The sequence below is a fragment of the Benincasa hispida genome, chromosome 1, assembly GCF_027475165.1.
Source record: "Benincasa hispida cultivar pf3 chromosome 1, pf3_genome.v1.1, whole genome shotgun sequence".
Lineage (NCBI taxonomy): Eukaryota > Viridiplantae > Streptophyta > Magnoliopsida > Cucurbitales > Cucurbitaceae > Benincasa > Benincasa hispida.
The window spans coordinates 86,082,936-86,099,616 of NC_143478.1; the positions used below are offsets into that span (position 1 = coordinate 86,082,936).

Consider the following 16,681-nt stretch of genomic DNA (forward strand, 5'->3'; position numbering starts at 1 on the left):
ACTTTATAGTGTTGTTTACTATATAAGACTGATTATTTCACTTAGATGACCTAGGTAACTCGATCTTAATTCTAAGCTAACTATAAACTCTTATTTATTCGGGATTATCCTTAAATTTTCATAGGTGAGGGTTGGCTCAACAGCGCTGGCTCGATAAGCCTCCCATTTCAGGGGTAAGACCGAATAGATAGCTGGGGACATATGGTGCAAGACGGAATTCACGCCTACCCAATTTAGGGATAGGAGAAAGGTTGTTCTCTCAAGTACTGAATCCAAGTCTTGAACAAAGGGCCCCACCCTCTCACTGGGCTGGGAAAGATTTGGTTTAGTGACTGGATCACAAACCAGTTGTTCATTAGAGGATCAGTGGGAACTTAAGGAACAAGATTTAATCTCGGGGGTAAAGTAGACATTTGACCCAGCCGTTATTACGAATAACCTGTGAAGGGTCGACTTACTAATTATGGTTAAATCATATGGACATAATATATCTATAGTGAGGGGAATGCAACTATGGGCTTTAGTGGAGTGATCCATTAATTAACAAATGGGGGTTAATTCGATGTAATGAGTTTAGCCAATTAATCTCGGATCGTTGGAGCCCATGATTTGTAGGTCCCCTTACTAGCTCGTAAATGGATTGGCTTTAGAGTAGCGTGATAAGTTAATTTGAAATGTTCAAATTAGAATTAAAGGAATTAATAATTATATAAGATATAATTACACGTTTAATTTTAAAAATTAAACGAAATAGAAGAATTAATATTTAAATATGATTTAAATATATGAAGGTGGATTTGTGTAAAGTTAATTTAATATTTGATATTGAATTAATTATAATTAATTAAATTGTTTAATTAATTATTTATTATTAATTTTATTAGAAAAATTAATTATTGAATTAATTTTGTAAAATTAATAAAGATTTCATTTTTGAAAAGAAAATTAATTTTGAAAATAAAATTTGAAAAAGAATAGATAATGGAAAATCCCAAAAAGTGAGATTTTTCCACTTTCTATTCAAGTAAGCATATTCATGGTTCCACCATGAATTTGAGTCAATCTTCCAAGCATGAGCTACAATACATGCAGCAATGGTGTTTGCATGATAGTCATGCAATAAATTAAGAAGATTAGCATTCATTGTTGCGGATACCGAGACAATACTGATCAATAATGAGCATAAGCCTTATGCTGCGGGTCTCTTGTTGGTTCATCTAGGTGAACAGATCACCGATCGGTACGGCTTGGAGGGAGATCTTTCAAGATCCACCCATTCCTTTTATATTCCAGTATAGTAGCAGGGCGTTAGCGCAGGCAAGAAAACAGACCAGCAACTTGTTGGGAGTAGGGACATCCAAGCTTGCCCAACCTATACAAGGGGCTTGGAGATCGAGGGTTTTTTGGGGGAGATACAATTTCCAGGTTTACTGCATCTGTAATGATTTTACTCGTTCGAGTTAATAGTTAATCAAGGCATTTGGGTTGATCCAGACGAAGACTCGTTAGCATGTCTAGTAATTTGAAACGCAAGTAAGGAGTCCTATTGAAACCAAGAAATATAGGCTGCTTTATGGTACTGGTATGCCCCACCTATCAATGCAATAGCTTTTGAGCAAGCTATGTGGTTCTACACAAAAAAAGGCTCCTAAAGCTTAGCAGCTACTAGAAAGAAAGTAGTAGCCGCTAAGCAAAGCTATTCGATTTTCTTTGAATCCTAGGCTCAAAGGGCATTCGATGGTCTTCGAGTTGGTCTAGTTCCATTCCAGAGGGATCGATTGTCATGTCTGAGGACCTTTTCTCACCCACCATCTTTCATATACTCCACTCGTTCCCTTCGCCTTCGTCTTCCTCCCAGCTCTTGACTGAACCCTGAGGTCCCCAAGAGCTTGATGGTAGAGCGGTCAATATGATGATCAACTGAGAGGGACTTTCTTCTTGCTTCTTCCTTCTAGTAAGATTCTGTCTTTCCTTCTTTCTTTATGGGAGGTCTTATGAATCGATTGAAGAAGAAAGTCAAAAAAGCGTTCGGGCAACTTCCATGATGAGCGGTGTAAAATGAGCTTAGTTACGCTTAGTTTATGTTGGTCCCGACCTAGCTAGGGTTCAATCCTTCCCCTTCCAGATGGGGGAAGGGCTTCCTTGAGGAAGTGGATTACTAAGCCGAATCCGAATCTAATAAGGTTGAACTCGTCGACCAAATGAATCATTCTTCTGGTCTCTCTTCGCTCCCTGCCTCGAAATTGACCCACAGCACAGCGCCAATTCGCTTCACGCGCAGGAAGGCAATGAAGTTCAGTTCATAAGACCGCGGAAGGGATGCCATGTTGCAAGAAAGAAAAGGGTTGGGCCAGCAAGTCAGAATCCTACCAAGACCTTCGAGATTCAGAATGCCAGGGCGTTAAGCGGCATCCATTAAGTGGAGAAGCTGGTGCGGCGCCTTTTCGGACTTTTCTAGTAACTCTTCAAAAAAGTTATCCTTAGAGCTGAGCTAGACCCGTAACTGACTTCGGAATGATTTACAGAGTAGCGAATTAGGCTTTTGGATTGGTGGCTTTTCATCTTTAATTAGTATTAGCGAAAGCCCGCGCTCACAAAGATTGGAACCGTAGACGTTGGGTAGACCGACGTTCTAGCTAACAATTGAACTAAGAGCCCTTATTACTATTATATTACACACGACTGTAAAGACGCGATATAGAAGACAGGACGCCAAAGCAGACTCCAGAGCGGGAATATTGACGTAAAAAAAAAGAGTGAAAGACCTACCCCACCCTTCCCTTTACGTACGTGAATTAGGCCCTTGCTCGGGGTCGGGCACGTGCGATAAGTAATAAAGAAAGCAAAGAGAAATCGAAGGAGTTAGAGTAGGGAACAATGGGCATCCCCGCCTGGAAAACAAACAGGCCTTCTGTTGCTAGGACATTCCCATTCACTGACTTGTGGTTGACGACGCCCTCTTTTTTAGTGGAACGCTTCCGCCGCCTGAATCTTGATCTCTCTATAAATGCTACCTTCTTTTTAAGCTGCAAGTGGCCGAAGGGGTTTATTGCACAAAAACGCCGGGATGCAGGCCCCGAAGAGTTTCACTTTCACATCATGATCGAAAAGGCAAGTAAGAAAAAATATTAGGTCTTATTCGTGGTGGAGTGCTTCGAAAATCCATGCATGGCCCTTCTCCCTCTCGGTCGAGCTGCTTCGCCCCTCTTTCCTTTTTTGTTATTGAAAACGGGGCAACTTTCTCCTCCGTAATGTAATAGACGAGTCACTGTCCTGTTCCCTGGGCTTTCCCCCTTCTCGACTAGATGAAGAAGATATGAATTATATTCAGGCGATCAATAGGGGGCCACCTACCAATCAAAGAGGCTGGCGAAGACCATTTTTGGTCAAGACATGTTAATGAAATCCATCCCGTGAAACAAAGTCTCTTCATTCTTGGGGTGAATAAATAGAGACTATTGCTATACGGTCTCGAACGTAACGTTAGGTACATTCTTTTTCTTCTTGAAAACCCTGGAATACTTTTTTTCTAGTTGACATTTTTTTCTAAATCCATCTAGTACTTTTAACATCGTATTTGCAAAGGCAGTTTCCTCCTGCGTTGCACCTATGATGCTGCTTTGTGTGGAAATTCTCGAGTAATCAGAGATCAAAAAGAAGATTCGAAATTTTGTGAACAATGCGGAGTCTTTTTGGTTTTAATCATAACATTAAAAAAACCGACGAATTGCACTGAATTGCCTCCTAAGATCTATAATTGCCTCAAAAGGTCCAATATACATACATTATTTGACCTTTTGAATAATAGTAACAACCTGTGCTCATCCTTTTTCCATATCTTCCAGTAGCTTCCTCAGATTCTGGATCCCTCTCTTAGGTTCGTCGATTCGGCTGAAGGTTCCTTGAGAACAACGACTAAAAGCTGTTTGCCTAGAGAATTCTTCCTCTTAAGGCTAATTCTCTTCCTAGGAGGGTTCTAGATACTTCGAGTAAGCATTGAAGGAATTAATCCAATGTTGGTCCTGATAGGAAGAAAGAGAAAATCGGGGTTTTTCCACATAATACCGTCAACCAAAGACCGGAGCATCTTAGCAAACACTGGAGAGAAATCCCTATCACTTCGATGTATCATACTCTCTCGACCAGGTACTGCTAAATCTTTCTGAACTGAGAGAAGGAGGGAAGTAGCAGAAACTCCATCAACAGTTGCTTAGCTGAAAGGGTGAACAAGGTCGAGCGCGTTTGGCGGTACCAGGATGAGAGGATTGAATAGATATTTCTTCACTTTGTCAAATACCCTTTGGCAATCCTCCTTCCCTGTGTCTATCTTTTCTTCAAAAGGCGAGGTCTGAGAAACGATGATGCCATTGATAGTTTTTTTTACTGAAAAAGCTTAAGGTTGAAGAAGGTCTTCAACTATGGTGATACAGTAACATAATCTCTAAATTCCCTTAATCCAAGCTTATTTTGAGTTCCATAACTCAATCTAAAGCTCCAAGAGAATAGTGGGGAAGATCTTGAGATGGCCCACAGTAAGATTTGGAAAAGTTTACAGTTGAGAATCAAGATTTCAAGAAGTTCTACAAAGATATGGCTTGAAACCCTTAGATTAAGAAGATGAAATAAAATTGATAAATGAGAGTTAGAAACAAATACAAATAAGCGTCAATGCCTTGGCATAGATCTGGAATGGAGAATTGCTTGTCAGCGTTGATGGAGTGAATGGAAGGATGAGCTTCCCTCTCAGGCTTGCTCAATCAGTAGAAGGGATCTAAGTACAAAGCTTCTCGGCGGGGATTTGGCAGAATTGCATTGAGACTCACCTCTCGGCCTTGTCTCTTCTTTTCCCGAATTTCCTTCGATCAGCACTCAGATCAGCTCTCTCTCAATAGCCTCGTATCAATAATTCCCCCGTATCAAGTATATTTTTTTCAGTGAATTCTTTGAAGGTATTTATAGGTTGAAGGCTTTGATTCTCTGACTTGTGGTCCCCACTTTATTGTTATGGAAAGTCCGAAAATGGTAGAATAAATATTCCTTCTGTTATACAATCAGTCCGTTGAATATGAACAACGGTTAGTTGTACACGTGTCACAATCCTCCGCGTTTGCGTTGCTCATTTGCATCTTTCGATCGTGTGTTCGCATGCGGTGTTGTTTTTATTACCGCATGCAATTGAAGTTCATCTCTAGATCGATTGTCGCATTGCGCCGTCATTGCGTTGATCGTCTCTTCATTCCTGACTAATGGGCGCAATGCGATGTAGATGCGTTAATCTTTCTCTCTTGAGCCATGAGTGCATACGGTGACTTGGTTTCCTGCAAAACAGAGTTGAAATATCCGTTTCTACAATCTTAATGGTCTTAGTGGTTGTATTTGCGATAATTTATAATTATTGTATTCCATAGCTAATTTTCATACAATTGACACAACTTTCCTCTCTTTTGGCCTCAATATCTAAATAAAGCAGTATAAATAACTTGTATTCTACAAGTTATCACTCTCTGCGATAAACAGTCAGTACAAAGAGATTTGTCCTGTAAGATATCACAAAGTACTCAACAATAAACGTTATCAATCCTCGGCAACGACGTCATAAACTTCTTATGCATAAAATTATGTATCTTATGCTTATTCACACTACTTACAACATGCGGACAAATATGAATACGGATGAATGAATCATACAAGCTCATGTTGCCATAAACTTGATGACATAAAGATGGAAATGGAATATGGATGTTGTGTTATGCACGGCTACTTCTAGACATATTCGTTGTAACTAAATGCTTGTAGTATGCTATGGAGTAATGCATTGTCACAAGTTTCCTTGCGCTGAAACCAAGTATAATTTCAATGCAAGTTTCTCGGATTGATCTGAGGTCGAACACAGGGATTGTTGTCATTAGTGTGTTACATTTGTGATATATGCGACTGGTGTTTTTACAATTAATAAAGATTATGTTTGTATAGGAAAGTAAATTGCGATAAAGTAAAATTATGCAGATAAACTAAAGTTGCGTTAATAAAATAAATTATGATGGAAATAAACCTAAGCTAATGTGATGCAAGATACAAGATACATGATATACATGATACTGAGTTCGAGACTGACTGTAAAGTTTATACAAAGGATCGTGGTATGCGATGGCAAGTTTTTATGGATGAATCAGAAGGGGAAAGAATAACTAGTACAAACATTGCAAGGTTGTTAATTGCGTTAAAGATATAACTAAGATTCTGTTTTCCCTTAGTGTACACCTCTCGGTTATCGGCCGCGTTCCTATATCTCAATGGTGAAACAAGGATGAACGTGATGAACGCAAGGTTGCTTCCATCTCTGGAAGTACTTCTTGCTTTAGTTAACGCATTCTTCCAACCCTCTCTCGATAGGCGGAATGGCATCTTCACTTCTGCTCTCACAGGTGAAGATGTCGTCTAGCATGTTTTGACTAAACATAATTATTTCCTTAACCCATTTAATTTACTTGTTTAATTCTTGCTAATTACCCATGGGATTAAGAAAACGTCATAGAGAAAGTGAATTATGGATGAACAGAAATAGGTAGAAAGATGGAGAAGGAATGATCATAACATTTAATTATAGAATTAAGCGTCTGATACATGGTGTGAATGATAGAGTAAAGAAGATGAATACAAGTGATGATAAAGAGATAGAAACAAATACAAAAGAGTGTCAACGTCTTGACACAGATCTGGACGGTGGTTTTGCTTGTCGGCGTATGGAGTGGATGAAGAGAAGAACTTCCCTCTCAGGCTTGCTCTTCTGGTAGAAGTGACCTTGTACAGAGCTTCACGGTAGGGATCAGAACAATTCTTACCCAGAGACTCACCTCTCGACCTTGTCTCTTAATTCTTTCCGGATCTGCTCAGATTAGTCGCTCAACCAGTCTCTCTCTCAGATCAGTATATACACTTTTCTATGTATTCAAGCATCCTTTTTTCAGTGGAATGGCCGGAGCTATTTATAGGCTAAGCTTTGACTCTCTGACTTGTGGTCCCCACTTTATTGTTAAGATAGTTCCTGAAATGGTGGAGTGATTATTCCTTCTGTTACGCAATCAATCCCGTCCGAAATGCACAATGGTCAGCTGTACACGCGTTAGAATCCTCCGCATTTGTGTTGCTCTTTACATCTTCGATCGTTTGCCTGCATGCAGTGTTGTTTTTTATTACCGCATGCGGTTAAGATTGCGTTGATCGCTTAGCTCTTGATCAATTGTCACATGCATCGTCATTGCGTTGATCGTCTATTCATTCCTGAATGATAGGCGCAATGCGACGTAGATGCGTTGTTCTTTTTATCTTGAGCCTTGAATGCATGCGGTGACTTGATTTCTTACAAAACATACTTGAAATATTCTTTTCTACCATCGCAACGGTGTCAGTGGGTGTATTGATTCTTGCATTTCTTAGCTAATTTCTATACAATTGACACAACTTTCCTTTCTTTTGGCCGCAATATCTAAATAAAACAGTATAAATAACTTGTATTTCTAAAAGTTATCAGTCATCTAGGTGAAATAGTCAGTCTTAAACAGTAAACAGCGTTATAAAGTAAGAGTGACTTATTTCTTGGTCCTGATCTTATGCAAACTCATTGCATAGGACGCCCCTAATCCTCATGTCATAACATGTATGAATTAGGATCACATTGTATGTAGCACTTTACAACTCTTTGTAACAACTATAGAGTAGACCGCATCCAATGGTATTACTAGAATAAGGTACCCAACCTCATTCATGTACCATAGATCATTTTGACTATTTACTCGAACCTAACCCACTCTTATGTTTCCATATAAAGTTCAAGTACTCATACAATAGTCATGGGTTTTAGTTTAGTGGATTTAGATTTTCATACAATTTATGATATCAATAACAAGTATATTGATAATAGAAAATGTTTATCATTTTACAAACTGCGAGTTTTAGGACATAAAACCTAACAAGTAGCACATGTTTTGGCGCATCTTGTGCTCATCATCTAGACTCAAAATCATCGCATGGCCCTGCTTTATGCACATCCTTGCCTAACCATCGCACACTATTTCACGCACAAGCTACATCGCCAATGGAACCCTTGCCCATGCACGCACGTCCTTACCCACTAACCACAATGCAATATTTGGCTAGCACATAGCCTCACCTTGTCATTTATGGCCAACTTCCTTCCATCATGTGCGCCCTTACCTCTACCACCATCGCGTAGTCAATGCCTAATGCCAACACTTAGCCTCACGCTCATCAAGTGTCCATCTAACCTCAAGATGAGCTTTGCCCTCGCATACCTTTGCTCAACGCATAGCATATTCTTGGCCAGCACTTAGTCGCCTACTCCTTGCCTCACACTCATCATGCGCTCGTCTAACATCTATGAAACATGCCAAACGCATACAAGGAAACACCCTTCAATGCTTTATGGCCTTCATCGCATGGCTTCCAACTTACGAGCACAACTAGCTTCCACACTTAGCCAAATTTTTCCTTACTAAGTGTCATCAATACCTTGCTACCCGAGAGCTACAATCTCAACACTTAGAACATTTTCCTCCTTTCCATTCATTCTCAAGCTTCTTCCCTACATCATGATATTAATTTACATTTAATCTTACTTAACATACTTAAATAGGAAAATAGGGTTCGGGGTTTATATTATATCCTTAAAGACGAGGCCAAGCAACGAGTCTATTCCTTAGAACCAAATGAGATTGTTTCATCGAACCAGCTGGTTGAGAGATTCATGATTTCGAGACCTTAAGTGATGCCTGGCCAAGTTTAAGCGCCTAATCCATAATTGCCCACATAACGGCTTACCTAACTACGTCCAAATGGAGATTTTCTATAATGGAGTAAGTGGAGCCTCGCAGTTAGTAGCCGACACATCAGCCTCGGGTGGGTTCATGGAAAGGATTTACACAGAATCTAAGGCCATTCTAGACAAGATCTCAAGAAATACTAATGAATGGGTCAATAATGGGTATGGTAATCAGAGTTATGATAAACACAAAATGGATGGTGCGTTGATAGAGTTTGATGCAGTGACCACATTGGTCGCCCAGATGGCTCAAGTTACGTCCCTCCTAAAATCTATGGCTATGAATCAAGGTGTGTTAAGCACCAACTCTACTAAACTTAATGCACTAAATCAAGTTGCTACTGTGAGTTGTATGCAATGCAAGAAACCTCACTCTTATGAGGTATCCCCGCAAAACCCTTAGGCTATTTATTCGATTCATAACAACCTGTTCAACAAAACATATAATCCGGGTTGGAGGAATCACCCCAACTTCTCTTAGGAAGAAAACCATTAGCAATAACTTAAGCAGCAAAGCATGACGGGCGTATAAAGGAAACCCTCCCAGATTCCATCAATACAATCAAGGTCATCAACATGCCCATAACCGTCCCCATCATGCGTCGAGTTCCAATGCATCATCATCATTAAAGTCACTTTTGAAGGAATACATCCAAAAGAATGATGCATTGGGTTTTATGTCCTTCTCCTGTCTTCTTTGCCAAAAACTCTCGATTTGCTTCTGTTGGGTTTTATGCCCTAAAACTCGTGGTTATTATTGAAGTTTTGATTCAATAAAGTTGTTATTAAATATATGAATTATTTATTTCATTTTAAAATAAATCCAATAAATTTATAACCAACCTAAATCATACGGGATGGCTTGGGTTGATCGGGTTGTCGGGTTGTCGGATGTTTTGAACACCCCTACACCATATCAATCAATTCAAAAGATTTTTCCCTATCACATTAACCAATCCAAAATATTTGATTTAAAATCAAATTAGTATTAGAAATCTAAATTAGCTAAATTAGACCTTCAATATTCTTTCAACTTTCTCATCCTCCTTTTATTCATAAATTAAAATTATTAAAATCTTATAATTAAATTCTCTTTTTAAATTTTACACAACATATGTAATATCAAACTAGTTCTCTTATTAAAAAAAATGTTATAAAATTTTAAAATCTATATTTAATAATGATAATTTTAATAATACATAAGTAAGTTGAGTATTAAACTAGTTTTTCTTGTTTATTTATTTACTTACAATTCCATAGAGCATTCAAACACCTTCAAACATGTAAACAAACTCCACAAAAGTAGAACAAAACAATCCACTTATCAGAATTCCAAACAAAACCAACATCTCAATAGAAGCAACAATGATAATAATAGTGAAGGGTCAATTTTCAAAAAGGAAAAAGAGGTCAGTTTTGAAATAAAGTAGCAAAAAGGATAAGATTCCAAGTATCGGGAACACCAGGAAGGCACCAATGGCTACAATCAAGAGGGGTAGAATTGGCAGTGTAATTGGAAGGATGTCCATCTTTTCTTAGCTGAGTCAGCAATGTGATATCAAGTAAATACACTGGCGTTACGACGTCGTTTAGGACCCTCTTCACTATGCCTTCTCCTTCAAGGCTTGGCCCTGGATACCTTGACCCCTTTATTGCCTGCTTCTCTCCTTGGCAATTCTTTGTTGATGCTTCTCCCCAATCCTTCCCACTAAAAATAAACCAAAATGAAAAAGCAACTTTTTAAGTGGTTTTTTCATTGTGGTTATAACAAGTTCAAATTTTGATATTCTTTTCCCACAAAAACATTGAGATTAAGACTTTCAATTGTGTTTCATTTAATATATTATATGTTTTGTACCTATGTATGCTTATATGTATACTTATATTGAATACGTGTGTACTACACGTGAAATATTGAAATTTTAATTTAAAGTTGAAGAGGTATAGTATTTGATTCTAGATAAAGTTTTAGTGTAAAATACTATTTTGGTTCTTATACTTTACGGTTTGTTCAATTTTAATCCTTGTATTTTAGAAGGTAATAAATCAATATTAAATAGACTTAATTTTTGTTGTCATACCATTTTAAAACTAGTAATATAAACAATTTTTAAGTGTATAGAATGTAGACACAAACATATAACTGAGATGATGATTTTGTTTTTTTCCCATATTATATGTGTCAGATGATTATACACATAAACTTACTCAATATGAACTGCAGAAACACCTTGAAAGAAAACAGTGGTGCTTGAAGGGTCAATATTGGAGTCAAGCCATTTGCCCCAAGTTGTCAAAGCAATCTTGAAGGCTTCCATTCTATCCATTTCTTTCATCACTTTGCTTCCTACTTGAAAAAAATCCCATCTAGACAAAGAAATCAAATCTTATTTTGTTCTAAATAAACTCATACAAATTTAGAAATAAATGGGTTGATGTTAGTTTAAATCTAAGTTGTTCTTGATTTTGGTTCTTAAACTTTATCTAAACTGACATTTTAGTTTATAAATTTTTTTTTTTTTTAAGAAAAATAAAATCAAATAGGAATAATAACTAAAATAGTAATTTCTTAAAAGTCTAGTTATGAACAAATCTCAAAGTGTAATTATCAAAAATCAAATAAAACATGATAACTTAAAAAGACAAAAAAGGATTTCATGAAACCAAATAAAACAATTAAAAAAAATCACCTTATTTTTGTTGGGAAGTCCCTCAAAAGTTAAAAAATTGCAAAATGGGAATGAATGGGAGGGGTACTGGAGTTTACTTACGTTTTAAAATGGCCGGTGTGAGTCCACCAATGATAAGTGTTGAAAATCAACAAGTCAACGTTTTTCCATTGATCTCCTCTAGTAATGGAGTCCAATTTTAGCACTTTGCCTATTCTCTCCTCAACTAAATCCACTATAAACCCATTTTTCAAATACATGATTGATGTCCCATATTCCTACACATACACATATCCCATTAGTTACAAAAACAAAAACAAAAAAAACATTCATTTTCAAATTTTGTGTATATTATTATTTTTAGTTAAGAATTTAAGTCTTAAATGTGTTTAAATTTATGTTTAATAAGGTTATGGAGATAAAAAAAAAAATGGTATAATTGTGTTTTTAAACTCTCAAAAAAAATTTAGTTAGTACGTTCCTGAACTTTAAAAATAAACTTTCAATTTTGTGTTTGACTTGTCTTAGATTTATTCGACATTTTTTAAATTTCCTATACCTTTTTGAATTTTGTATCTAATAAGACTTTGATTTTTACAATTCTATATCTAATGAGATTATGAACTTTAAATAATATTGAATTGAACAATAGTCTATTAGGACACAGAATTAAAATTTCAAAGATCTATATATATAATATTTAAATTTCGCATGGGCTAGTTAAACACAAATTTAAAAGTTAGAGACTAAACTTGTTATTGAACAGATGTATTTTTTTTTTCTAAATAAACAAGTTTTTATTTTTGTTTATTCATATTTACACTAAACTCACGTGGAATTTTATATCATAAAATAATATAAGTTTTTAATATTTATAAATCTAACCACCTTATATATATGGGTCGTCTCCACTAATCTTAATAAATAATTTGTTGTAATTGTAAGAAATATTGTTAGACTTTAATATTATTTTGGTCCCAAATGTTAAATTGATAAAGCTTATTTAATAAACATGTGCCTATATACGTATATAAATAAAATATAAAGACTCAAGTCAAATGATACTTTGAAAGATCTATGAAGTTGATATAATACAATGTGGTCAAATCTATCATATTTTATTATTAAAATAATTGTGAGCTTATAAACAAAATATTATATAATTTTTTAATACAAAGTTTAGAGAATAATAAAATAAAATAAAATAAAAAGGCAGGCTATGTTATATGCTTTTTTCTATCTAAAAAAGATATCTTTTTAATCTTTTTTAAAATATAAAAATAAAAAAATGATGTGTGTTAAATTTACCTAATTTTTTCCTACATAAATGTTTTTCTCCTATATAAATGTACTTACCGTAAATAAAAATGTTGAGAGAGAATGCTTAGTGATGAGGGTATAATTGGAATTTGGGACAGCACTGTGTAGCATGCATGTTAATGACTGCCACATGTTATTACTCAATGAGTCTCCCACTAACATTATCTTCTTCCTTCTGTATCTCTCTAGCAAATCTCCACCGTTGAATCTATTCATCAATTAAAAAGTGCATGGATGAGATAATAACCCATTACAAACTTTTTTTTCCTTTACATTTTCAACTTACACTAAATGTTTTGTTTCTGTCCCTATTATCAAGTGGAACTCTAAATTTCTAATACACACGATTTAGTTTAAAAAATATTATACAAAATATATAATTGTTTCAAATTAAGTTTTTAATTTGTTAATTACATTTGAAAATCAATTAATACACATGTATGTAAACTTTTTTAAATATTGAATTGATAAAATAGATGATAATGATTGATGCACGGAGCCCTAAAAATTTAATTGATAAAAGAATATGCATCCAACTATGTTCTTTCAAACAACACAGAAAAATATTGTTATTATTTAATCAAATTTAAAAGAAAATAACCTTAGGGAACTAAAATTAAATTATAGAAATTAAAGTAAAGAGATTAAAATTAAACAAGTTTCATATATAGGTTATTTATTTTAAACCTAAAATTTATTCTAAATTTTCGAAATACTATAAACAAAAACAACATCAAAGTAATTCAAAACAAAAAAGAAAAACGACAAAATTCAAAACCCAGAGAAAAAAAGTTATCGTACTTGATGCCGGAGAAAGGGGTACCTGGGGAGGTCACAGCGACGGGGCTGCCACCGGAACTTAAGGTAGTCGGAGTCCGGGCGGCCATTCTTCCGGCAGTTAAAACCGTCACCGATGAAGGGACAGTTCGACGAGTCGTAAAGTGGGTACGACAAGTCGTAAACCCAGCTCCCTTCGTAAAAATCACACCCATTATTATTATTCCACTGCTTAGGCTTCTGCCGCCCGGAAATACTGTCTCCCTTGACGACGCCAAGGCAGAGAAAAATTAGCAGAAAAATGATAAACATTACGCCGCCGTTGAGCTTGCCGACGGCATAGGCCATGGGAGGAGGAGCTGAAAAGTGAAAAAGCAGAGAGAGAGCGGGGGGTTGAACCGTTGAAGTTTGAAGAAGCGGGAAAATTGGGGATTAGAAAGAGAATATACATTAAAGCTGCATAAACTTCCACTTTTAAAAATAAATATTAAATTACAAGTCACACTCTTTGGAGTGTGTGTTTATTTAGTTCAATTTTTTTAAATTTCAATTTATATCTAATTAAGTTTCTGATTACTTCAGAATTTGCAAAATTTGCAAAAGTTGGTTAAATTATAAGATATAAATACTTTTTTGGTCAACTTATTTTTTTTTCTAAAGAAGATAACATCGAAAAAGAGTTCAGATAATAAAGCTAAATCAACCTCAACCAAACAACAAATCTAATTAGGAAAATCGTTCCATCAACAATGAGAATCTGTTTCTTCTGCAATCCAACGCACTATATCACTAAGTACCAAGTTCTATGTGCATCCAATATTTCTAAACTGAATTACTCGTTGCATTATCAAGGATAGAATACCTTCTGTCCATCGATTTCACCATGGATAATACCTCTTCTCACCTGTCAACAATCATATCACTATCACGTTGTTTGATTTCACCCATCAAATGCAATTGCACCATCGAACTCATTGCGGCTACCCCAATAGCAATTGCCCAAACCTCCACAAACAACATGTGGAACACACCTCGAATAGGCTTCCCCCCACGACCACGATCACACCTTTATTATCACGGAGCACCCACCCAATACCACTTTTACACTTCACAGCATCCCAAGCGGCATCACAAGATAATGCAAGCTACTGATTGGGGGCAATGTCACCCAACCTGCTCATCAATATTATTCATCTCACTTTTTTCCGTAATTTATCGATCTACACGCACACCTATTACCGAGAACTCCACAAGAAATCCTCGAATCGAGCATTCAGACTAGTTGTCAATGCACCTTTATCGCCTTTGAACACCACACTATTACGAGTCTTCCAAATATGCCACAACACCACAACAAATGTCTTCATCACATTCTGTCTGCCTTGCTCACGAACCCACTCGAAGTGGTCTAACACATACCAATTATTCCTACCACACAAAAACAAAACAATGTCAATGGATAAAAAAAAGGCGCCATACAACCTTAGTTTCTGGATCGCTATGACACAGCGGACACCGGTTATCAATGTCAATCCCCTTGAAAGCCAGATTTTTCCTAATGGAAACAATATCATTGAGAATTTTCCAACCGCAAATTTTCACTCTAGGAGGAAGCTGACACTGCCATAAACCTTTCCATAACGGCCCCGCTGACTCTGCCTAGAGGATGAACCCATACTCGCAGAGGTTAAACCAAGTCCCAACTGATATGCACTTTTAATTCTGAAAATCTCCTTCTGTTCAAGAACCCAATACACCTCATCACTATAAGAAATCTAGACTTTGATATCGGTTGGAAAAAAATAAAAACGGATGTACAATGTCGTTTCTTAAAAAAATAAAATGCAAAGTCTCAACTTTAAACTGACATTGTAGGCATACTTATAATGTCGGTTTAAACCAACTAAGCTACATTAAGTTTTAAATACAATTTTGGTCCTATACTTTTAGATTTTGTTTCATTTTGATCTTTATAATTTCAAGTGTCCTATTTTTCATCTATGTACTTTCAATAAAAATCTTAACATTGTGTCACATATTTTAAGTTTTATCATCTAATTTTAGTCTCGATATTTGTTTATACTATAAGAAATTCGGGCTTTAATGTCGTTTTGAAACCGACATTAAAGGGCTTTAATATCGGTTGACAACCGACATTAAAGGGCTTCAATAACATAGCCTTCAATTTCGGTTGCAACCGACATTAAAGACCTTCAGTGAAATTTCTAACCAACATTAAAGGTCTTTAATGTTGGTTGCAACCGACATTAAAGCCTCTGTTTTTTTTTTTTTTTAATTATGAACCGACATTGAAGCCCGAATCTGTCCGTTTTTTTTTAAATTTCGTTGCCGAATCCATTTTTTTGGTCAAAAAGTATAACATGACACATCATCATTGAACGTTGTGGCTATGACATATTATTCATGTATGGATTGTAAATATATTACATTTAATCCACAAATTCTACTATAAATTATAATTTAAAAGGCTGTACAATAATTCAAGTCTTGAAAGCACAAATTACAAGTAATACAAACATTATGAGATTACTGTCTCTCTCCACTTGGTAAGTATGGATTCCTTCATAATTCTTCTTGAACCAACCCCCTGGCTTCAGCAGTGTCTGGTTATAGGCATCTTTGTCTGACCACTGTTGTTCAAAGGATCACAAACAAAAAAGGGTTAAGACAAAGGATTGAAAGTGAAAATGTGATAAGAATTCATATTCAACTAACCGTGTTTATTGGGAATGTGCATAAAAGGTACATTCAAGGCAAAATTCTTGTTGCATAAGAGGTTGCGATACCAAATATTTACTCCTTTGTTGCATCTGCAAAACAAGAAAACTCAATAGTTGAATAAATGAGAGAAATTTCTTTTTCAAGATCTTGAAGAAGAGAAGCTTGGTTACCTAGATATGAGATACGAAGACGATGGAAAATTTTCAGCAACATAACGATGCTACCACAACAAAACCAAAAATTTACCTTGAACCTGTTCAAAGAAATATATTCCCAAAAATATTTCACAACCACTTGTTCTCAACAGAACTACCAGAATTCCCAAAAAATGAAT

At 35.9% G+C, this 16,681-nt stretch overlaps 1 protein-coding gene across 1 annotated transcript; it reads right to left on the reverse strand.

Annotated features, from left to right (window-relative positions):
- Window positions 1-10,223: 10,223 nt before the first annotated feature.
- On the reverse strand, window positions 10,224-14,018 carry TBL42 (TRICHOME BIREFRINGENCE-LIKE 42). Its single transcript, XM_090307102.1, has 5 exons — window positions 13,652-14,018; window positions 12,865-13,036; window positions 11,611-11,786; window positions 11,048-11,206; window positions 10,224-10,547 (listed from the first exon to the last, which is right to left on the reverse strand). The coding sequence occupies exons 1-5, from the start codon at window positions 13,951-13,953 to the stop codon at window positions 10,250-10,252; spliced, it is 1,107 nt and encodes a 368-aa protein (XP_090163228.1). The 5' UTR covers window positions 13,954-14,018; the 3' UTR covers window positions 10,224-10,249.
- Between the last annotated feature and the right edge of the window lie 2,663 nt (window positions 14,019-16,681).

Coding starts and splice junctions, on each gene's coding strand:
- TBL42 (XM_090307102.1), bottom strand. CDS start 13,953: ATGGCCTATGCCGTCGGCAAGCTCAACGGCGGCGTAATGTTTATCATT. Junction 11,787..12,864: donor TCTCAACATTTTTATTTACG/GTAAGTACATTT, acceptor GTGTATGTGTAG/GAATATGGGACATCAATCAT. Junction 11,207..11,610: donor CACACCGGCCATTTTAAAAC/GTAAGTAAACTC, acceptor TTCTTTGTCTAG/ATGGGATTTTTTTCAAGTAG.